The 24008-nt window shown below is 47.3% G+C and overlaps 1 protein-coding gene across 6 annotated transcripts in view; it reads right to left on the bottom strand.

Annotated features, from left to right (window-relative positions):
* The window catches only part of TENM2 (teneurin transmembrane protein 2), a gene marked incomplete at its 5' end in the record, with an annotated part of 1007477 nt that overhangs the window by 99872 nt on the left and 883597 nt on the right, over window positions 1-24008 (bottom strand). For all 6 annotated transcript variants that reach the window (XM_079702682.1, XM_079702683.1, XM_079702684.1 and 3 more), the window contains one exon: window positions 3187-3397. In XM_079702682.1, the coding sequence (XP_079558808.1) occupies window positions 3187-3397 (211 nt within the window). The remainder of the gene's footprint in view (window positions 1-3186; window positions 3398-24008) is intronic.

Below are 24008 nucleotides of genomic sequence, written 5' to 3'. Positions count from 1 at the left end.
CTGTTCCACTGACAGCTCTAATTGTCTGCTACTGGCTGCCTATCAAATGAATTCCATTTTTAGCTGGTTCCAACCACAATGCTACTGTCTTTTGAAAGTGGAAAACTAATTTATGAAAATAATTCTTTCGTTCAATTCCATTTCCTTATCTTAGCCCAGACTAAGATTTCTTTCAGGCCTTCCTAGACACTATTTTAAAATCAATGATGTGTGTTGATGACCACAAGGTACAACTGCTTGTGATGAGAAAACAAAATTGGGAGTACATCCCACAGTGGAGTATTTTTCCCCTCCATTTTTTATACAACTGTTATTTCTTTTAAATCATTCCTGTAGCATAAGACTTTGCAGAGTGCCATAGGAATAAAGGGAGCTGGGTTGCCTGTGATTTCTACCCTCTATTTTCCTAATTCTTCATTGCTGCTGGCTTCCTGTCGTCTCTAGGCAGTCAATTCACAGAAAAGATTCAGCTAAGACATGCTATCAGTTCGTTTCTATTTATGATTATTGGTGTGTAACAATTATCACATTATCTAGATAGTGAGATCTGCTCTATAAATTATAGTGGTGGAGTCCAGGCATTTTAGTTATTTTTGTATGCCATTATCTAGGGGAAATGCCTTCTTAGCAGTCTTGAATTAAGCTCTTTTTTACTCCTAGCTTTGTCTTTCATTATTTGTCAGAGGATAATGCACTGAAATTCACATGCTTGGTGAACTTCAACCTATGTCTTGGAGTAACATTTTACATTTCTGAATTATGCATCCAAGCCGACATGCTGGAGCGTGGGCTCATTTGGGTGGTGCTACTGATTGCCACCTTCAGAGCTTCAGAGAAGCTTTCTCTAAAGCGAGCTTCTTTTGCCCAGATCTCTGGGGCTGGTATAGTCTACCAAATATTCTGGAGCCCCTGCCTGCTCCCTACATCTTGCCTCTAACTCAGGGTGCCTTCTGGGAGTGGTAACTACTGGTGAGGAGGATAAGATTGATTTTCAAGGCACAGGTGAAGAAAGAGTATGAAAAGGAGATGAGGAAATGACTGGATTTAGGGTAGAAATAATAAAATGTTAATAGGAAGCCGACTGAAACAGAGCACGAGCCTTTGAAAGATGCCCTTACGGTGTAAGCAAACTGTGTGCAAACCTCACCGAAATGCTCATGGACTAGTGCAGGGGCCTGTCACGAGTCTCTGGCAATGGGAATTATGTTCATAATTAAAAAGAAACATACCTACACAATCCCTGTCCCAGAACTGATTCTGAGATCTGTGGTTTATTTTTTTGAGGGTTACTCATATTAAAATAATATTACTGTGTGTAGTATAATCTGTACGTATTAATTTAATTTTAACAATCAAGAAAATAAAGTTTGAGGTTAAATAATTTGCCTAACATGACACAGCTAGAGGGTGTCGGGGGTGGGGGGGCTGAAATAGACAAGGGCTGAGATTATTTTTTCTTTTCTATTTTATTTTTAGTAAAACCAGAACAGAGAGAGGCTAAAGTTGCTGGCCCAAGGTGACCTCATTAAGAACCCTCATAGTCAAAGAGCTGCCAGGAATTGGGGCTGCACAGCTTCCCAGAGAGTTCTAAGGGGCTGTAGAATTAATTGGCTGTACCATTACCCACCACCTCCCCATCCCACCCTCGCCAGGCTCTCCCAGGGAGGAGCGGAGTCTCGGTCATGGCCTGATGATGTTTCCTCCTCAAAGTCTAATGAGGGGGGCTCCAAGACAATCACTTATAAAGGTAAGGGCTCCTCTAAGAAGTAAAGTCTGGTATTTCCTTCGCCAGCGAGAAGCCTGCTTAAGCAGTGTTATTTCCCGAGTTGCTTCAGGGTCTGCCCAGACCTAAGTGAGGATGAAGAAAACTAAGAGAAAGATGCCATGAAGAGGGCTGTCAGAGGGGTAAGGGGGCAGGGATAAGTTCCTAGTTCCTAGAGGTTCCCAGTTCTTATTTCTCCATGAGAAGGGGTGCCCCCAAGAAGATCACACCCACCATCCTCACATCTGCGGACACCAGCGTTATCTGGACCCAGTCCGACCCAGAGTGAGATCAGAGATGTGCAGGCAGGCCTGAAGAAGATCCCTGCCTCTCCTATCCTTCCTTCCACCCTCAGAATCAGAAACAGTGCCTAGAAGACAGAACGGGCCAGGGGGTATCTCAAAGCCAACTCTTCCCCTTGCTTTGTTCTCCAGGGGTACACTTCTAACCTGCCCTGGCGGGGGTGGGGGGAGGAGAGGCCAAGCTGATTACAAAATAAATCCAGAATTTGCCTCTAGAATATTCATAAGCCTCAAATTAGCAACTGAGAGCAAATGGAAACTCAAGAGAAACCCCCATCCCACCCCCACCCCCCGCCATTTTGTTTGTTTGTTTGTTTTTGTGGTACGCGGGCCTTTCACTGTTGTGGCCTCTCCCGTTGCGGGGCACAGGCTCCGGACGCGCAGGCTCAGCGGCCATGGCTCACGGGCCCAGCCGCTCCGCGGCACGTGGGATATTCCCAGACCAGGGCACGAACCCGTGTCCCCTGCATCGGCAGGCGGACTCTCAACCACAGCGCCACCAGGGAAGCCCCCCCCGCCATTTTGGAATGAGAAGGGGACACGCACTGGCACAATGTCTAGCACAAAGCAGGCAATTAGCAGATGCAGCTGATGGGGTGGGTGACTGTGAGGATTAGAGCCAATCTACTTCAAGTCTCCAGCTCATCATAGGCGTTCAATAAATTCTAGCCACTGGCATCATCCTGACTCTAAGATGCCACAAATGATAAATTGTGTTATTAAGTTTATAACTGCTTTTAAAAAATACTCTGTTGAATGAAATATTTCAGTGATGATCAAACAAGAGCCACAATGAGAGGTATTCTAAAAGGAGATTTAATATAACAATAATGTCATAAAATAATAGATCATAAAAATGATCTAGAAACCAGGCAATCAACAGGTGTCTCCAAGCAGGTTCTGGGTTGCAGATGACCAAATCCCATAGAGGGACCAGGACTCTGCTCTGGAGCTTGACCCACAGAGAGGAAAGGGCCTTCTATGAACCAGAGCAGAGAGCTGCTTCCATGGGGTAGTTTCCAGGCCAACTAGGCCCACAGAAAAACCAGGAGCACTTCCTCCTGCTCCGACAGAAAGGGAAGCAGCGACCTCAGCCACCTGCTGGGACAGTAGGGCACCTACCTGCTGTTGAAGGGGTTGTCTCCAGGAATGATGTGGGTGCTGTCTTTGCCGGCCAGGAGCTTGATGCGGTCGTAGAAGGACTTCACTGCGGGTGAGTCTGTCTGGCCCTGCTGAATGATGTCCAGGGGGTCCCGGGACCCCCGGCAGAGCAGGCTGTTCTGACAGGCTGACTGCAGGCAGCAGTCAGGGTCCAGGCAGTCCACCAGGCCATCTGGAAGGGCAGAGACAGAGCCAGGGGTCAGCAGATTTCATGGCACAAAGCTGCTTCGAGACGCTAACGCCTTGTTCCGAGCAGCCTCAACCCTTCCCAACGGTCCGAATTGGCAGGTTTCACACAACAAGCCTAGTATAATTCCACTATATACTCACAGGAAATAAAAGACTGAAAGGAAATAATTGAGAATGCAGACAAATGGTTATCCCCAGGTAGTAGATTAGTGTGTTTCTCTCTTTTTCTTGCTTGTATTTTTCTGGAATTTCTACTTTTTCTATCAGGAGCAAGTATTATTTGAGTGGTTGGCAATAAAAACAAACATGTTGCTCTTAAACAACATAGTGCAAAAGAATTACCTGTTGCCAGATCTCAGGGGCCCGTGCTAATGGGTGTGCAAGTCATCAAAATGCATGGGATTCCTTAAATCTTGCTTCAATGGAGAAAAGCATTCCGTCTCTTCTCCCTCTAAGCCAGGGAGGGTACTGTTGACTAGTGGGAGAACCAGGGTGATGAGTCTGACACTTTCCAGGAAATGTGGAGAAATGGCTTTAGCTTGAGCACCCACAAAATAAGCGATTAGTTTCCCCAATTGCTCCTGGAACTACCTTCCCCATGCCTACAGGACTTTGAACATTCTGATTTATTTGCCTAGATTCCTGCCTCTCCACCTCTTTCCTGAGCTGATTCCTATTCATCTACCCTTCAACAAATATTTGAGTGCCATACCTGTTCGGGAAATAAAACAGGAACCAAAGAATGATGGTGTCTGTCCTTAAGGAGCTGACAGTAGAGTGGAGGAAACAGATTATGACTCATCCTTTAAGACCCAGACTAGGTGCGGCCTCCTCCAGGAAGCCTTCCTGATGATGCCCCGGCTAGGTTAGGTATTCCCGTTCTGTATGTCCCTGAATCAGAGGTTCTCAGAGAATGGTTTTGCATCACAATCCTGTGGGGAGAATCAAGGGCCTACCCCAGAGCTCCCTAGGCACAGCTTCCAGGAGCAGGTCCTGGAGTCTGCACTTTAAACATGATTCTCAGGTGATTCTAATGCACAAGAAATACTAGAAACCGCTGTTAAAGCCAACTTGCTTGTACTAGAATTAACTGTCTCCGTATGCTTGCCTTTCTGTCTGGAAAATGAGCTCTTTGAAAAGAACAGTGTCGTATTCATTTTTTTTTTTTTTTTTTTTTTTTGCGGTACGTGGGCCTCTCACTGTTGTGGCCTCTCCCGTTGCGGAGCACAGGCTCCGGACACGCAGGCTCAGCGGCCATGGCTCACGGGCCCAGCCGCTCCGCGGCATGTGGGATCCTCCCTGACCGGAGCACGAACCCGTGTCCCCTGCATCGGCAGGCGGACTCTCAACCACTGCGCCACCAGGGAAGCCCGTCGTATTCATTTTTATATTCATGCCTCGCTCGGTGCCAACCGTGGAGTCAGGCACTCAACAAATGTTTGTTGAATGAGTAAATGACTGTTTCCCATTCCTCACATGTCTGTTGGGGCTGAGGATGGGGGTGTTTAGGGCAGTGTTTGCTCCTTAGAATTCCTATTAGAATGGATTAGTTAGCCAACCCTTCTTCACTCTGCTGGGAATTGATTGAATATGCAGTGTAGGAGCTTGGAGAGTAACTTGCTTACATGTAACTCCCTGATTTGATAGCGAGGCATTTTGGGGCCATAATTAGCATCACAGAAACATGCACTCCAACCCTGGGCTGTGACTTAACAAACACTTGAACTGGAACACTGAATCCGAGGCCTGGCTGTGTGCTTTACATTTACTACAGTGTAATTTTTTGGCATTACCCTTTACGTTTGGTTCCACTAATGAAATTGAAATATTTAATTTCACCAAAGTTCCACTGTAATTTAGCAATTAATGTACAATGATTTTAATGCATTACTTTCTTTTTAGCAAACAAACAAATTAGGAGGTTGTGTGTTCTGCTCGGCTTTAAATTACTAAAACTAGCCTCTCATTTTCCACGCGGGCAAATGTTGCTCGTGTGCCTCGTAACACATTTAGATTTACAAAGTTTTCTGGAAACGCAGACGCAGGAGGGTGAGTAGGCATGCATGCTCGAAATTTAGAGACTTTCAAAGTCATGGCTCTGAGCACCTCAGCCTGATGTGCTGGTTGAATCGGGTGCCCCCCAGGGGCCCGCAAATCTCAGACCCAAGAAACGGTGCTGGAGAATTGTATCTCAGCAGCAGAATGATGCTGAGGTACCATGTCAGACCCACGTTCAGATCATCCAGTGGCTCCCAGGGCCCTTGGCAGAACAAGAAAAAGAAAATAGAAAATAAAAAAGGCAGAGTATTCTGCCTCTACCATCACCTTCCATGGGGCGCCTTCATTAGACAGAAGGAATCCACCACGGAATGCCTGCTTCAGATTTTAAAATATCCTGCTGAGACATGTTGGCAGTGCTTCATCCAGCCACTGCAGAAACTTCTCAGGTGAGAAGAAAGCCACTGTTATTAGCACTATAGAGTTCTTTAAGGCCACCGGCCTCTTCCCATTAGGAGTTCCATCCATCTCTGGTGGCCTTTTCCTCCTGAAGCTGGGAATGTGCCACCTCCCACCCCCAACCCTTTCCATACAACCAGCTTGAGGGCCTCACATCAGGAGCGAATAATACATTACGACAGGCTTGCCTATTAAGCACTGAACGTTTTCCTCTCCCAACCCCCTCTAGTCTGCTACTCATTCTGTGACTGTGACTGCTTCAAAACCATGGACCTCAAATTTCCCCACTGTTTTGTTGATTCCAGGCTTTTTATTCCAGGGCCTGTCTGGCAGGAGATGTCTTACAAACACATCAGCAATAGCAGATGGCAAATGCTAGCAAAAAGGGGATAAAAAGGATAGAAATGATTTCCTCCTACATATTTACATTGACCTGCTCCAGAGATGGTGCATTTGGGGTTCTATCCATTACTAAGTGTGAGCATATACGTTACGCCTGTAATGACCTCATCATGTTTTGTGATTATGGCCTGCTGCCGCCGAACACTTGCAGACAACACTGTGAACTTGAAACTGGCACTCCAATCTCCCCATGGCCTGTCAGTCATGAGAAGCGCATCTTTATGCCAGCAAGCCCCTCGCATGGAGTCTGACATGGCAATCTTCAGTAAATTACCCTGTCACTGACAATCTTGCAGTTATCTCGCAAACAATCAAGCAGGCAATCAAACTGTTCTGAATTGCCAGTTCAGGACCTGAGAGGCTGCCAATGTCTCCATTCAACAGGGGCATGGAAGCGGCACAGCCCCCCTATGACACTGGACGATTTATTTTATTTTTTATTTATTTATTTTTTTGCGGTATGCGGGCCTTTCACTGCCATGGCCTTTCCCGTTGCGGGGCACAGGCTCCGGACGCGCAGGCTCAGCGGCCATGGTTCACGGGCCCAGCCGCTCCGCGGCATGTGGGATCTTCCCGGACCGGGGCACGAACCCGTGTCCCCTGCATCGGCAGGCGGACTCTCAACCACTGCACCACCAGGGAAGCCCCCGATTTATTTTTTTATTTATCCACCTCCTTATTTGTTTGTTTGCTTGGCTTTTTTCCTGGTGAGAGAGGTTTGCAGAGTCTTCGATAAGGGCCCCATTCTGACTCAGCGGTTATGGGAAAGTGACCCAGGCCTGCCCCATGGGCTCACGGTGGTGCCCTGCGTCTGCTTAATAAACATCCTCATTTACTCCCCTCTGTGAGATGTGGCTGCCGCCTATCATCTAGGTGCTTTCTGTTAGAACGCACGCTAAATCATAGCTCTGGCTGCGTTCCACACACATATGTCATATGCTGATTGTAATGGCCACTTCAGAGAAATATGGACGTGGAGAAACTTTCTGGGAACGGTAGGTTAGGCATTCTTTGTCTTGCTTTTGATAAAGAAAATCAGAGAATCTTTCATAACAGTTCTGGCAACGTGATGCAGAAATCAGGTTAAGGCTACATTGAAGCCTTTGGATTGGAATTCCCAAGGTAAAAAGCCAAAAAATCTATACAGCGTCAGAGGTAAGAGCCTGGCCTGTGGAATCCTCTAGGCCCTGGCTGTGTGAGCTTAGAAAGATAATCAACCTGGCTAAAACTCAATTTCTTTGCCTTTAAAATTGAGTGATAACAATGCATATATCATAGGGTTATGTGATGGGGAGTTGACAGATATAGTATCAGTCTGGCACACAGTATGTGTTCAATGAACAGTAGGTATTACAATAACCAGAAACTCCCTGAAGTTTTCCACCTTTTCAATTTATAAAAACTGGACATAAAAATAAATGAAATGAATGTCCCCTGATTAGAGTCATTCACTGGTATGTGCTATAGGTAGGTTGCATCTTGGCAAGAATGCTATGTTTTCAAATAGTGATAAGATAATAATAATGGGTAGTAATAATAAATGCTATATATTGCACAGGATTTACATATGTTCTTGATTTAAATCCTCATGGTAACCCTACAAAGCAGAATAATATAACCCTTAAGCTGCAGACTCTGGGTCAGGGTATCTGGGTTTGAATCTCAGATCAGCGACTACCAATCTGCTGACCTTGGACAATTAACTGCTCTGTGCCTCAGTTTCCTTATGTACAAAATGAAGAAGATGGTAACATTAGAAGGTGCTGCTGGGAGGATGAAAGCAGTTATTACATATTCAGGACTTGGAAGAGTGCCTGGTGTAGCAAGCACTCACTAAACTGTGTATTATACCCCGCACCACCATATCACCCATCCTATAGAGTTGGAAACTGAGGCTCAGAGAAGCCGAGTAAGTTATCCAAGAGGCGGAGCAGCAGCTTTGGAGAAAAACTAGGAAAAGGCAACCCATGAGATCATCACCCTTGTCTTCTTCATTATCGGAAGGAGGAGATGTTTCCTTCCCAAAGGGAGGCTGAAGACAGGGCAGTGGACACCCATCAAGCTGGGAAAGTGTGAGCAGCCGTGAAATTTAATCACTTCTGAAGGCCTGTCTGCTCCTACAGCTGGGGAAGTGTTTGGCTGTTTGAGATGAACATCTGAAAAGGAATCAACATGAGAAACAAGATGCGGAATTCATTCCCTGCAAGGCAGGCTGCTGAGGACCGCACTATTTACCTGTGAGACTCAAAGCCCCTTTCGGCTGTTTACTGCTGGCACAAGGTTGCCCTTCTGGGTGGGCTGCAGGTTTGTGTCAGCAGTTTCCACCCTCTGCCTAGTTTGCTCTGCAAGACTTTTTAAGGAGTTCCTAAACAGTCAAGAGATTTAACCTCAAAGCCTTAACTGAACACCTACTAGTGATGCTCCACTCACGGCAAAGGGGGTCACGGGTGAACAGAGAGGTTACAGAGAAGCCACAGCAAACATCTGAATATTTCCAAGTTGGCTGAAACATGCACAGCTTTTCTGTCTCAGGAAGGCTGCCTGAGTCCATGCATCACTCCTACATGGAAGCAAAGTCTTCAGGAATGAGAGGAGGTTTATTTCATTTATTTCCTCTTTGATCTTCGTAAACTGGGCAGCTTTGGGAGAATCCGGATGGAAGCATTTGGGTCAGTCTTGGGTGCCTTTTGTTCCCTGCAGCTTGGTATGCAAGTAACTCCCTCTACAACCTGCATGAGCTCTCCGGTTTTCTTGGGCGGTAAAGGCTTCAGAGGAAGATCCAAATTTACTCTTCTTAGTTTTATTTTGTGACAGGGTGGCACAAATCGACTCCCACAATTCACTTCAGGCGCCATGGATAGCGCTGCTAGCGTCTGCATGCAGCACTGGTTTGGGAACTAGGCAGCAGCTCAGATTTGAAAAATGAGCCCCACTTTTCCCAGACCATGGTTTGCTGAGAGGGACTACCAACCACCAAATCTACCTTCCCCACTCAGTGGGTCAGGAGGCCGTAGGGTGGACTGGGTAAAACATGGGCTTTGAAGACTACATAGTCTTTCATGTATAGGATGCTCAAGAGCAGGCAAAGTTCATGAATTACAGTAGAAAGTTAGAAATTGTGGTCACCTTAATGGGGAGGTATTAGCTGGAAAAGAATATAGGGGACTTTTCAGGTTCTGGGAATTTTCTAGATCTTCATCTTATTCACTTGGCTTCACTGGTGAATATGTCTATAAAAATTCATCAAGGTGTATATTTAAGATTATGCACTTTATGTATTTGCTAACAGACTGACTTTAGGTAAGATAATCACCCTCTCTGTGCCCTGTCCTCCTTATGTACAAAGTAGGCATGATGATGAGGATGGTGATGGTGATGGTGATGATGATGATGATGATGATGATGATGCTTCAAGAAGCATTGGGAGGATTAAAGAAGATAATCCACAAAAGATCCTTAGAACAGTTGTGAGCACCTAGTGACCTACTAAGTGTCTCAGTCATTTCTACTTCTTTTCTTCTTTGTAAGTCTTCTTGACATCATATATGTTTGTTTCGCATCCAGAGTGAGGTACTTGCCAAATTCTCATTTTCCCAGGAAAAATACAGGGAGTTAAGGTGGTGAACGCAATATACCCTAGGGCTACTTTTGAGATCGCTTAACGATGGGGAGGTGGGGAAATCAATGAAGCAGTGGCGAGAAGGCAGGAGGTAACAAGCTGGGGCAAGAAGGGAGAGTCCTATGCTGTCTGCTCTTTGTGATGGAAATGAAGAGGGAGCAGGGAGTGCTGGAGAGCACCCTTCTCTGAGGGCTGGCAAAAGCCAAAGGCTCCTGAATTTTAGCCAGCAGCATAAAGGGGTTCTTGAGTAAAGAAGAAATATGGCGACCATAGTATTTGTTTTGTCTCGGGAGTTATTTTGTTTTAAGGAGAGCTCCTGCAGGACTGTGAGGAAAGTGTGGGGGGCTCCTGGCTCATATTTTTCTGCCCGGCCCCTATCTATATAAACAATTTGAGTTTCCCAAATCAGCATACCAGCATTATTCTGGCAGCCTGATCTTACATAAGCTTGCAAAACATACACTCCTTCAGCCAGCAGGAGCAATCGCCTTGCCAATCTGCCCTCTAGAATTGAGGCTGGGCAGTGGACCCTGAGATAGCTCAAAGATGCAAATCTTCCAACACCTTAGGATATCTGGTCAACCCTACATGCATGGGGGTGGAGGTGAGGAGAGGCAGAGGGTCAGAGAGCACCCTGAAAGGGAGAAACAGGGCCCAGGGCTCATGGGGGTCCTAGTCCGGGTGAGGGTGCTCTTCCCAGACAGCATTGCTGATCCTGGCCAGTCCCTGCCACTGGAACAGCACTTAGAAAATTTTAAGGTGGGCACTCCAAAGCTCAGGGAACCACTGGGCTCCTATCCTAGTTAGACAAATAACATAATAATACAGGCTTTAGAGTCAGAATGGTCTGGTTTTAAAACCTGTTCTATCATTCATTAGCTATGTACATTTCGCAAGTGACTGACCTCCTGTGACTCAGTGTTCCCAGCTATAGAATGGACTTAATAGCACTCACATCACCAGAGAGCACAGTGACGGTCCCTGTGACTAAGACGGTCCCTGTGAAATGAGAAGACGAAGGTACTGCACTTAACACAGAGGAAGAACTCAATAAATGGAGGCTATTCTTAATGATACTTCCTGCTCTCCACCAGGGAAAGGCACTGTTCTATTTGCATTTTACCCAATGCCTGCTGACAAGTTGGAAGTGAGGGGTAATTGAAAGTATTCTGGCTTGATGTAACTAAAAAGTGAAAGGAATAGGCAAGGCTGACTTGATTTAACCTGGCAATATGAGATTAGTTCTTCATTGCTGCTGTTAGGTCTACCGCATTGCCAACCTTTTAAAGCAATAGATTGGCTGACAGTGTGCTCATTTGGAAGGTTTCACCTGCCATTAATACCCTGGCTGCCTGATGGACTGACATTCAGCAGGCATCTTGCCTCTCCCTCCACAGGGCAACCGCCATCCTTAAACATTGCAAGAAATAAAATTGTATTTGCACTCCTTCTGGAAGGCCCGTTGGAAGTTTTCCTCTTGCTTCTTGTCAACTCTTTTTGTCAGTCTGTGAATTCCAAGGCCCGGGATCCTTGCCCCCAAAGCACCTTCCAGCTTTTCTTATAACTTAGCAATGGAAGATCCATCATGTCCAACCAGAGATCTGGCAGAGTGGAGGCCTCCCTGAGAGCTGTTTTGCTGGCTTTCCTAGTCTTCAGGATGGATGTGGGAAAGAAAGCAAAGGCTGCCTGGGACAACCCAGGCACTGTTACTGAAGGCAGGGATATAATCCAGGTAAGACCTCTCTTTGATGTGACTCTGGCTTTACCGCGAAGCTACTGGGGCATCTGGTCGACCCCACATGACTGGGGGTGGGGATGAAGGATTGTAGAAATTTTATGACAATGACCTTGAAGTGTGTGTCTAGTTGTTGTTGTTGTTGTTGTTTTTAAATGGTTCTTCATCAGAAATGAAACAAATGGACAAAAAACAAAACACTATTAACCAAACCCTTTAAAACCAATGCTTCTCAAATTCTAATCAGCGTCAGAATCACCTGGGGAACTTGTTAAAATGTAGATTCTAATTCTGTAGTCCTAGACTGGGGCTTGAGAGCCTGCATTTCTTACAAGCTCCTAGGTGATGCTGACGCTGGTGTTCTGAGCACCGTACTTCTATAAGTCAGGCACTAAACCGCTACTGGTCGAGTTGTGCTCCCTGATTTCTTGTCCTGGAATCACCTCAGTGATGTTAAAATACTGATCCCTGTTGTCACCCACACCTACTAAATTCCTGAGAGTGGAAACTGGGAATCTGCATTTTAATGAAAAGGCCCCAATGATTCCTTAGTTCACTAATGCTTGAGACCCCCTGCTCTGAATTATTGAAAACACCTTTCAGATATCCACAGCAGCACAACTGACCCTCAGGAACGACACCAGCTTTTCCAAATTATGCCTCCTGGGGATGTTAATAGGGGTTCCCTGAAATAGAAATGGACGTGGGACAGGAGGGTCTGTGGTCAAATGTAGTTTGGGAGATGCTGGTTAAACAACGTTAAGCTGGTTTAATCACACCAGGAGTTCTCAGAGCCCTTGATGAGTGAATATGCATTAGGACTCTTTACTGTTGCAATGGAGTGTGCAGTATTTTCTGACCACGGACCCCGTTTGGCTTGGAGCATCTCCCTGCAACAGTCTCCCTGCAATCAGCCTTACTGGTTGGGGAGCACTTCATGAGAACACAGAGCTCTAGGTATGGGGGTTCTATCCCAGGAAGGACCAGCCAAACCTTCATCTATTCAACAGTCACAAGTGGCAGCCCCAGGCTTGATTGACTGTCTCATAAAATGCAGGTTTTTGGGTGATCAGGCCCAGTGCAAACCACATCATCACTACTAGCACATCAGCTCAGAGCCTCTGTCCTTGGGCTCCCAGAGCCTCCCCCAAACTGATGCATTTCAGCATAGGGGTCCTGTGCTAGGTGGCAGTATCCTGGGGGGTCAGCATGACCATGAAGTGTTAATGGCAACCATGTCTTATGAGAGTTGATAGTTGGCATTTAGGAAAAGCTTACTAAGTGCCAGGCACCATGCTAAGTGCTTTACATGCATCCTCTCATTAAATCACCACCAGAACTCTAGGCATCATTAGCCCTGCTGTTTACAGATGAAGAATTGCAGATTTAGAGAGAGGTTAAATACCTCGCCTAAGACGATGCAGCTTTTGTATGGTGGGGCTGGGTTCTGAACCCAGTTTGCTGCACTCCAACGTTAAATCCTACATGCAGCTGCCATGATAGGTCTGTTACCGTTAAACATTCCGAGTGGCCGATACACAGGAGCTGTCGTACCTGCCACTAAGACATGCTTGGTGCCTGCACCAAGCTCTTTTAGTTAAGGCAGGACTACGTCAAACAGAAGAGGGACAATTTAAAGACATACTGAAGGGCGATTTATTTTTTGGAAAACTGGGACACAGAATGTTTTAGTTGCCCTCCGCCCCAGCCCCTAACTTTACCAGCTTACACTTCTGACTTGGGTGGACCACCACAGGGCTGTCCCCCTCACGAGCAGCTTAAGCTCCTCCATGCTTTCTCAGCCTGCATCATGCAACCTTATCCAGACACCATCCAGTAATGTTCACAAGAACCCTTTGAGGAGGCTTCTGTGATCTCTACTTCGCAGATAAAGAAACGGAGGCTCAGAGAGGTTAAGGGTCTTGCCCACAATCACACAGCAAGTAAATGATGGAGGAGTGTTTCACCCCTAGGCTGTCCACCTCCGAAGCTCACACTCTTGGTTTCTACCCTCCATTCTTCATAGGAGGCTGTGAGTGATCACAGCCATATCAAGGTTCCCTGTGAATGTTGTAGAATGTGGGGAAGGAAAGGCCAAGCCTTCAGAAAACATTTTTTTTTCTAGTTGCCGTTTCTTTCGGTCTTTCTCTTTCTCTCTCTCTCTCTCTCTCTCTCTCTCCCCCTGTTCTTCCCCACCCCCTCCCACTGCTGCTTCTCCACAACCCAGACAGAGGCTCAAGGAATAATGATCTCACTTGATCAGAAAGTTTTCACCTCGGACATACCTGACAGGCCTCTCTGGCACAGTCTCACCCTTGTTAGCCCAGGGCCATGTTTTTATCCCCAGGGGCTTTCTACCCTGCCTGCAGCTGTCTTCCCCCCTTTCCTGTTACAAAAAACCAGTGGCAACAGAGAGCAGGGGCCTCTGATCTCAGCCACTGATTTCCCCACATGCTCGCCCTTGTCCTGCTGTTCCTGGCCTCTCCCAGCCCAGGCTGCCCCACCCCACACGCCTGCTGACCTCATCAACCACCATTTCCAAGAGCCCACTGACAGGTCAGACAGAAGCGAGCCGATGGCTGGGGAGTCCAGGCCCGGCCGGGGGTGGCAGCCTGGTGGGGTGCCAGGCAGTGACCTGCTGGGCCCCTCAGAAAGGAAAGGGGCTGTCACCACGGACACCTCTGAGCAACAAGCCGGAACAGTTACTTTCCGCCTGAGGAGAGATCCCGTCTCTTGGCGGGGAGGTGGGAGGACCGGCCCCAAAGCTGAGAGAATTAGCAGCTTTGATGACCGTGTAAAGAATAGAGAAATACCCACAGCCCTGCAACTGCGAGAAGGACCAGACTCCGCTATCTACAAACTTCCTACTAGACTAGGGAAATCAGAAGTATGAATTCCTGAACACGGCCATTACTACACTCCAGGCACTGTGCTGAACACTCCCTAGAGATTTTATCATTTAACCTTCACATCCACTCTACTGCGTCGGTACTAGGAGCTGGTATTGAACTGCCAGTTATGAACACAGCATCTGGAGGTCTGCAACACATTGTCTGTGTGGCTTTGGGCTAGTTACTTTACCTCTCTGAGCCTCCGCTTCCTCATCGGTAAAATGGAAATAATAATCCTACCAGCATAATAGAGCTGTTGTGAAAGACTAAATAAGCTTTATGCAAAAGCACTCAGCGGATAGTAACCATCTGTTTACTCTGGCTTCCTCACTATTCCACATCTGGCCAAGCAAGCCATCGTGTGGGAGGTCTGGGCTCACTCAACAGTCATCCCTGGCCGCCCCTGCCTTTCCTCCTGTCTTGGAGGAGGATTACGGAGCTTGCCTACCTACTGCCATCAGCCCGCAGGAAGCCGATACACTGGGTGAGCAAAGCCGGCTACAGAGGTGAAAAGCAGCAGAATCACGTGTTCACGTCTTGGTGAAAGAAACAGTGTATCTTACTTTTGGATTTTCTTGGCATTGATAAAATGGTGTCAGTGATATACAGTGACTTGGGTGTCACTGTCTGTATGCATGTGTTTCTTTAATCCCCAAATGAAACTTATTCATCCTAAAATAATCTACTGAATAAATGACAACTGCTTTTTATCCTAGATACTTCGCACTGAAGCTTTCATTCTTCGATTCATTTAATAAGGAATTGACCAAGACAGACAGGGACCCTGAGGTTGTGGGCCTAGATTCGAGAGGGGAAACAATGACCAAATAAATGTATAATAGACTTTGCAAGAGTGATAGTGTTTTGAAGAAAAGTAAAGCAGGGCAAAGGGTTGGAGAGGGTGGGAGGGGAGCCAGGGATGGCATCTCTGAAGCAGTCATGTTTGGGTAGAAACCTAAATGAAATGAGGAAACAAGTCACGGAAACATCTGGGGGAAAAGCATTCTGGGCAGAGGGAACAGCAGGTGCAAACGGCCAGGGTTGGGCTGTATTTTGTGAGCTATGGGAAGAACAAGATGGGGGGTGTTGGCCCAGTGGAGGGAGAGGAACAGAAGGACAAAATGAGATCAGATGGAAGCAGGGACCTGCTGATGCAAAGCAATGGCCAACGTTGCACCTGGACGCCATTCTACGGGAGATGAGACGCCCTGGGAAATACCAGAAGAGGTGTGATATGACCTGACTTTGAAAAGAATTCTTCTGAGGGCTCTGTGTGGGATAGACTGGCAGCTGCAGGAACAGTATCCCAGCCTAGCAAAGCTGGTGGCATGATCTGGGTGGAGGTGGGAAGACATTAAGAAACCAGGGCCTTCGGAGATGGAAACAACCTAAATGTCCATCATCGGATGAATGGATAAAGAAGATGTGGCACATATATACAATGGAATATTACTCAGCCATAAAAAGAAACGAAATTGAGCTATTTGTGATGAGGTGGATGGACCTAGAGTCTGTCATACAGAGTGAAGTAAGTCAGAAAGAGAAAGACAAATACTGTATGCTGACACATATATATGGAATTTAAGAAAAAAAAATGTCATGAAGAACATAGGGGTAAGACAGGAATAAAGACACAGACCTACTAGAGAATGGACTTGAGGATATGGGGAGGGGGAAGGGTAAGCTGTGACAAAGCGAAAGAGCGGCATGGACATATATACAGTACCAAACGTAAGGTAGATAGCTAGTGGGAAGCAGCCGCATAGCACAGGGAGATCAGCTCAGTGCTTTGTGACCGCCTGGAGGGGTGGGATAGGGAGGGTGGGAGGGAGACGCAAAAGGGAGGGGATATGGGAACATATGTATATGTATAACTGATTAAATTTGTTATAAAGCAGAAAAAAAATAAAATTAAACTTAACTGGTAAAAAAAAAAAAAAGAAAACAAAGAAACCAGGGCCTTCATAATTAAGAACAGAGATTGGAGGCGCCAGACAGGGGTGCGTCCACAGATCTGTGCAGCCACATGCAGGGACAAACGTGGCAGGAGAGAGAGCCAGGGAACCTGTCACAGAGATGTGAGCCCAGGGACGTCTGCGGTGTCCATACACCAATCAAGTGGCCACTGCCTTGAGAAGCAGAGCATCTCGGCTTGTCTCCCCATCAGGCAGCCCAGGGCCACCACGCCTGGAGACATCACTCACTGCAGGCGCTTGAGCTCCCCTCTAAAGCGGACATATTGTGCCAAGTCAGTGGTTCTCAAAGTGTCAGCATCATCTGGGTATTCGCTAGAAACGCACGTCAGCGGGCCCCATAACAGACCTATCGGACGAGAAACTGGGGGAGAGGCCCAGCCTGACCTGTGGCTCATGCCTTCCGGGGACTCAGATGCCCACTGACCTACCAGAAGCACTGTGCTAAGTGTTTTGCACGTATAAACCCATCTAAGCCTCACAGTGTCCTATAAGGTAGGAACGGTCATTAGCCCCACTTTACGGAGGATAAGACTGAGGCTCAGAGAGAGGGAGAGAGAATGACTTGCTTCTGCTCACACTGTGGAGCAGTGGAGGAGCCAGGACGTGAACCAAAGTTTCCTGACCCCAAAGCCTCGTTACCACCCTGCCAGGCTGCTTCCTCCTGCCACGGGCAATGAGGAAACATAAGGAAAGGCCCTTCTTTCTTCCCTGCTCTGAGCATGTGTGTTCAGGAATAATCCAAGCAGACACATCAGTTTGAAGGAAGAGGGGTCGTTGCGATTTTGGGGACCAAGATGCTAAGTTGGAGGAAGGTAAAGCCAATACTTGGGGTAAAGTGCACTCTGCCCAGCCTGGCACGTGCGACCTGTCTCTGTCTGTCCAGACCTGCTTCCCCAACGTCCCCCGCCTCCACTCTCCACACCTGAGTCTTCTCAGATGTCCCCACATGTGCTCTGCTGCCTCTGGCCTCTGTGCCTTTGCCATTTTCTTTGCCCACAATGCCCTTCTCTCTTGCCTTATCTAATTCCTCTGTAGCTTTCAAAATTCAAGCTTTACCGGCTCTGGAAGCCTCCAGTGTCCCTCTGCTGGTCTGCCATCGCCCCTTGGCCTTATGTCTATCATGGACACTTAGGATACAGCTTTGCAGTGACTGGTTTCACATAGGCCTCACCCCCCATGAGACTGTGGATTCTTTGCGGGTCTCTGTGTCTCGTTCATTCCTGCAGAGGAGAGGCTTGGTGTATATTTGTTGAATGACTAAATGATTTGGGGGGTTCTGTCCAAGAGTGTGGCTTGTTTGTGGGGGAGGTGTTTGCCATCATCACCATCAGTGAGAAGAGGTCTGTGCAGGGCAGGGACGGGAGGCGGTGAGGGAGGCCCACCTGGGGTGCAAAATTAAAGAAGGCGCTCACTCTCAGGTGTGAGGTTCCTCCGTTCATCCTAGTCTAGGTCCTGGGTCTCAGATAGATCTTGGCTCAAACCAGCAACGCCAGGCACCTGTTCTCTGAATGGTGACTGGGTCCCTTTGGGGGAAGCATGTACTGGATTTAAAGCCAGGAAACTAAGCCTCTGGCTCCTATCTGCCCCACCCTGCTACGTGGCCTTGAAGAAGTTACTTTCCCTCTCTCGGTTTTGCAGCTGCTGAAGACTGTATATTTCAGCCTTTCTGTATCTGACATTCCTGGGCTCCATGATCTCATGGCGAAATGATCTCCCCGTCTCATGAAGACATAGTGTCCCTCAGTGCGTGGCCCTGCCCATGGGTAGTGCTGGTAGCACTGGCTGAGCAGATCAAGGATGAAATACCTTGAGGATTGAAAAGGGAGGGAATTCCCTGGAAGAGGCTTGGATCTTGCTGTGTGTGGAGAGATACGGAAGCACTGGGCACAGAGCTTTGGGGGACACCTTGCAGTTTTCTTTGGATTCACATTTGGCCGCATAATTCTGGCCCCTCTCCAATCCCCCAGAGCTCGTGGCTGAGAAGATGGAAAGTCAAAGAAAAGAGCACAGGCTTTGGGGCAGCTGTTCTCGCTGCAGTGTGGAGAACGCCTAGCTATTTAAAGTCCAACTGCTCCACTTTCCCCCGCTGGCCCCCGGCATTCCATTGCAGAAGTATTTTGTGGCAAAAATGCACTCCAGATCCAAAATGGGGCGGGGGGTGGGGAAGCTAACACCAAGGCTATTTTTCAGAATGCTGCAGAATTCGTGCTGCTGAGGGGCTGAGGGTGTTAAGGAGATCTGCCCTGCTCTGATCCCGGACACGAAACTCAGGTGCTGCGAGGGGCCTACAAGGAGGGCTCTTGACCTGCTTTCTGAACCCTGACTTGGCTACATTCTAGCTGGGGGACCTGGGTAAGCCACTTCACTTCTCCGGCCCTTAGTTTCTGCTTCTATGTAAAGGATAATAAGAGGCTCTCAGGGCTCTCATGGGCTATTGCCATGATTTATTTGGGCAGTTTGGTAACGTCTGAGCACCGGCCTGGCCTCTAATAAGTGCTCCATGAGTCGGGCTTTTGACATTGAACCAAAGGACACTCCCTGTGTTGGTACTGTCCAGCTCCTCAGGTACGTTCCTGGGAGATGCTAGCGTCTACATCAGATTTGTCAGCCCTGGCATTACTGACATTTTGGGCTGGGCCATTCTTTGTGGTGAGGCTGTCCTGTGCATGCAGGACGTTTAGCAGCATCCCTGGCCTCCACCCACTAGATGCTGGCAGCACCTCCTCTCTTTCTTCTTGTTGTGACTCATAAAATGTCAGACACTGACAATGTTCCCCGGACAGCAAAGTCACCCTTTGTAGGAAGCAACTGGTCTGGACTGAGGGGAGGATTGTGGCAGCAACAGAGCTAATCATGGCACCGGGGCCCTTGAACCTTCATTCAGATGCTGGTCACAGAAACCAAGAGGGTAATCTCTGCCATCTAGGCGGTTTCTCTGGCCAGGGCAAAAATAGAGGAAGCCAACAGAATGATACAAATGTTACCTCTCTGCCACCAGTTAAACCTGTGTTTTGATCCTTTAATTCCCTAAAATAAGTCCTCAGTGATTTAAATTATTAACTCTTTTTTGCAGATTATGCATTTCAATTACAATTTTATGATGAATATTTGATTTGTTGTCTAATCAGGGAAAAATATATAATCCCTTAAGAGACACTTAATAACCATTTAAACTATTTAAGATTTGATTAGAAAAGACTGAAGGTGCTATGTTAGGTAAACTCATGAACAACAAATTCCACGGTCAAATAAATTTACTGTGAAAGGGGAAAGTTTCTTACTATGGGAAAGTTTTACCTTGGAGGTGATTTTTCCGAAGACCTTTTTGCGACAGCACACATTCTGTACTTATCTGAACCTTCTTCAGAAACAACTTTCAAATTTCAGTAGTGTTGTAGGAGAAATGTGATGCTGGCTTTAAGGTAGAAAAGCAGTATGCTGTCATGGTTAGCTGAAAGGCCTGTTTTGAATATGACCTTCTTGAGGTACCTTATCTGGGAAATGGAAAAACTATGAAGAGATAGACTCATAGACCTTGCATTTCTGGTGTGAAGAAACAGATAACATAGAAGAAAGAAGCAGTAATTTAGGGGTGTGACATTTGCTGTGAAGGAAACAACAGAGAGGTGAAACTTCCAGGTCAAGATAGGCCTCTTTGGGGCCTTTGAGCTGAGACCTAAGAATGAGTAGAAGAAGCCAGTCATGCAAAATGCCCAGGTCAGAGTATTGCTGGCCCTGGACCAGCAAAGGCTCTTAGGGGGGATGAAGCTTAGCTTGTGCAAGGATGGGAAGGCTGGCCAGAGCGGATGAAACAGGGTTGCTACAGAGGCTGTTGGGGACACAGTGAGAGAGAAGGCAGGGACCCATCATAGCAGGCCCTCTAGGCCAAGGTGAACCATTTGATTTTGATTCTAGCTACAGGAGAGGCCCTTTTTTTTGTTTTGTTTTGTTTTGCGGTATGCGGGCCTCTCACTGTTGTGGCCTCTCCCGTTGTGGAGCACAGGCTCCAGACGCGCAGGCTCAGCCGCCATGGCTCACAGGCCCAGCCGCTCTGCAGCACGTGGGATCTTCCCGGACCCGGGCACGAACCCGTGTCCCCCTGCATTGGCAGGTGGACTCTCAACCACTGTGCCACCAGGGAAGCCCTGAGTATAGCTTTTATATGCAATGGAGAATGGATTCTTTCTTTTTTTTTTTTTAACCTCAATAGAATAAAAGAAAACTGAACCCCCAATTCTCAGTCTCCTAAACAGAAGATTCTCTAGTCCAATGTGCCTAGGAAATCAAAGATCTTATTTCAACTGGAAGATTCTGAATAATAATAACAGCCCGCTGTCGCCATGTGGTCCTCTAGGAGTTCAGCTGCAGCTAGTTCTGCTTCCCTCCCAAAGAAGAGAGCCCCAGTGCCTGGCCAGGCAGCAGTGGCCTCTAGGTCAAGTTTTCCTTCTAAGCATTAAATATATTGCTTTCCTCTCTGGGAGCTAATCGTTTATGGCTCCAGTTACATTTCCCACAAGGTCTTTGGACTGCAAAGGGAATCCTTATCCAACCCAATTAATAGAGCAATGTTGCAATTTTAAGCTGCCCCCCACCCAACCCACCCATCAACATGATTTGCACACATGAATCAAGGCATTTACAGTGGGTTCACCAAGCTTTCCCTCTCGCTGGATGAAGAAATGGGACTATTTGGACTTGTGAACCATAACTCTTCCAGAGTCCCTGAAGTCCCGATCTTGGCTCTGCTAAACGCACAGACAAGGTGAGTTATTAATTACCAATTGAGATAAATGCTGGGATAGCATCCCTGAATCATGTCAAGCCAACTTGGATGGTTATGGGATGGGGAGAGAGGGGAAGGTGACGGTCGGTGAGGAGTGGGTTTCGTCTGTTCCAAGTGCTTTTGGACAGACTCCAGTGTTATTTCTCCTCATTTAGACCTGGCTGGAGTGCCCTGAGCTCAGGCCAGCATCCACATCTCTTAACCCAAGGCAGCCTCCTTTGGAGCAAAACAAGGAACCAAGCTTCACAGATGAAGGTGGGTTGGGAAATTCCATTCTGAAGAGCAGCCTGACTGAAGTCCTTAATTTAGAGAGAGAAATGCCGATGCTGCTGGTGGATGGAACAGTCCCTCAGGGGCTCCTGATCACACAGATCCGTGGACTCGAGGGAAACAAGGAGAAAGGTGAAGACCCTGGGCTTTAGTGTTGCGAAGGGGCTTTCTCTCCTGTCCTGCAGCCAACACCCATGCTCCGGGACAGTCCCTTCCTACCCCGTCTGTCCTCACACACTGCATTGTAATAATAATACCACCATGTTTACACATCTTGTCCTTTCAGATGGATTCTGAGCTTCAGATGGATTCAGTGAGCTCTTTGCGGACACTCTGTGTCATGTCTGTCTTCGTATTTCCAAAGGCCTAGTGTTACTGATGTCTAACATTTAGTAAACCCTCAACGAATGTCTGTTAAAACATGAATGAATGGCTGGGCTTCCCTGGTGGTGCAGTGGTTGAGAGTCTGCCTGCCGATGCAGGGGACACGGGTTCGTGCCCCGGTCTGGGAAGATCCCACATGCCGCGGAGCAGCTGGGCCCATGAGCCATGGCCGCTGAGCCTGCGCGTCTGGAGCCTGTGCTCCACAACCAGAGAGGCCACAACAGTGAGAGGCCCACGTACCGCAAAAAAAAAAACCCAAAAAACAAACAAAAAAACCCCATGAATGAATGGCTGATGGATGGATGGATGGATTCACACCCTAATGACAGAGAGTTAAAGGATTTTTAAATTTTGAGACAAACATTGGCCACCTCTCCAGCCAGGAATGGAGAACACTTCTAAAACATACTAAAGTTATTGACTCAGCAACTAAACAGGAAAATGTGTTTATATTTTTCCAATTACTTCTTTCTACTTGAAGTAAAATTCCCCTTTCTTCACTTCACTCCTCTTGTGTTCTGGAAATTCTAGGGGTAGAGTTCTGGGAATAGGCACCATGACATTGGGCTGGGTCAGCCCACCCAGGGGAAACCATCATTTGAACAAGTTTTTCTCCAAATGTGGTCAGCAGACCACTTGCGTCAGAATCCTCTGGAGTGCTTGATAAAAATGCAGATTCCTAGATTCCATATCTGACTTAATGAATCAGAATCTCAAAGGCCTACAAATCTAAATTTTAAACAAGCTCTCCAGTGTGGTCACGCAACACTGAAGTCTGCTGAGCACTGGTTACAATCTCAGTGGTTCTGTCCCGTGGGAAAATTATGGGTTAGGCGCCATCTCTGTGGATTCAGCATCCATTCTAGACAATAACAACAATACTTTAAAACTAATAACATTAAAGCTAGCAACGGCCCACACAGGAGGGTAACCTATGAGTCAGGCACCTTGTAACACATATCACACACATTTTCTCAGTGAAACTTCACCCCTGTTCACGGAGTTGGCATTGCCACGCCAGTTTTACAGACGACAAAACTGAGACTTTGAGGGGTAAACTGACGTGCAAAAGTGGGATACAGAGACTGAGCCCCGAGCCCAGGCTCTTAACTATATGATGCTACAGTGTCACCTATTCAGCAATCAGGGAAGTGACTGAGAAGGAGCAAAGCATCTAACTTTCAGAGCTGTGTTGAAGCAGAACAGAGGGAAACAAAGACAACTCCCTAGTGTGGCCAGGAAGGACATGGGGCATGGCAACTCGTGGGTAAGCTCAGCTTCGGAAGGGCCATCTCCCACCCCTCTACCTCTGGGCCTCTGCCCACAGACTGGAGACAGCATCTGAAAGGATTCCATGGGAGCTTCCGACGGGCTCCCAGGCTGGCTCACAATGATGGGAGCCTTGGGCTTCTATAGACAGAGGGCCGGGGCTCCTGACTCCAAGTTCTGGGTGATAAAGGGGTGGAGGGAAGGAATAAGGACTGTCTTTCCAGGCCAGAGAGCCTACCAACGCCTCCCCACCTCGAGGTTTCCACTTTGAGAGAAAATCTACACCCTTTCTCCTACCCCTGGCTGTGATGAACTAAATCTCACACCTCTGTCTTGGTGGTGATAATTAAATATTATCCGCCTGTCACTTGATGTACATGTTGTGTGTGTTCTCAGACTTTAATGAGCTCGTATTTGTCCTCTGTAGCAAAAATATTTCTTTGAGTCTCTCCTTTTTCAAATTGGGGTGAGCAGTTCAGGTAAAGATCTCTCACTATTAAAAAGACAGTCTGCTCCCCGGCACGTCTGTCTGAACCGTTTCTACTACTTCTCAGGGGCCATGGCAGGTGAACTTTGTCCCTTCGGAAGCAGCCAATGCTTCCTGAGTTTCCAGTTGGTGGTCATATGGCTGGGGATGTTGGGAGAATTTGAAAGCAATGGGAGTCAGAAGGTAGGAATCCATAAATTGTTTCGGGGGGATATTTGAAGGCAGCTTTTTTCAACAGGGTTTCTCGTCTGAGTACCAGGGAATCCAGAAAGTAGTTGAGTGAAAAATTTCCCAAGTTTTCCAAGGAAGGTACTTAGTACC

This window comes from Hyperoodon ampullatus (genome assembly GCF_949752795.1).
Source record: "Hyperoodon ampullatus genome assembly, chromosome: 4".
NCBI lineage: Eukaryota > Metazoa > Chordata > Mammalia > Artiodactyla > Ziphiidae > Hyperoodon > Hyperoodon ampullatus.
This window is presented reverse-complemented; position numbering and strand designations above follow the sequence as displayed.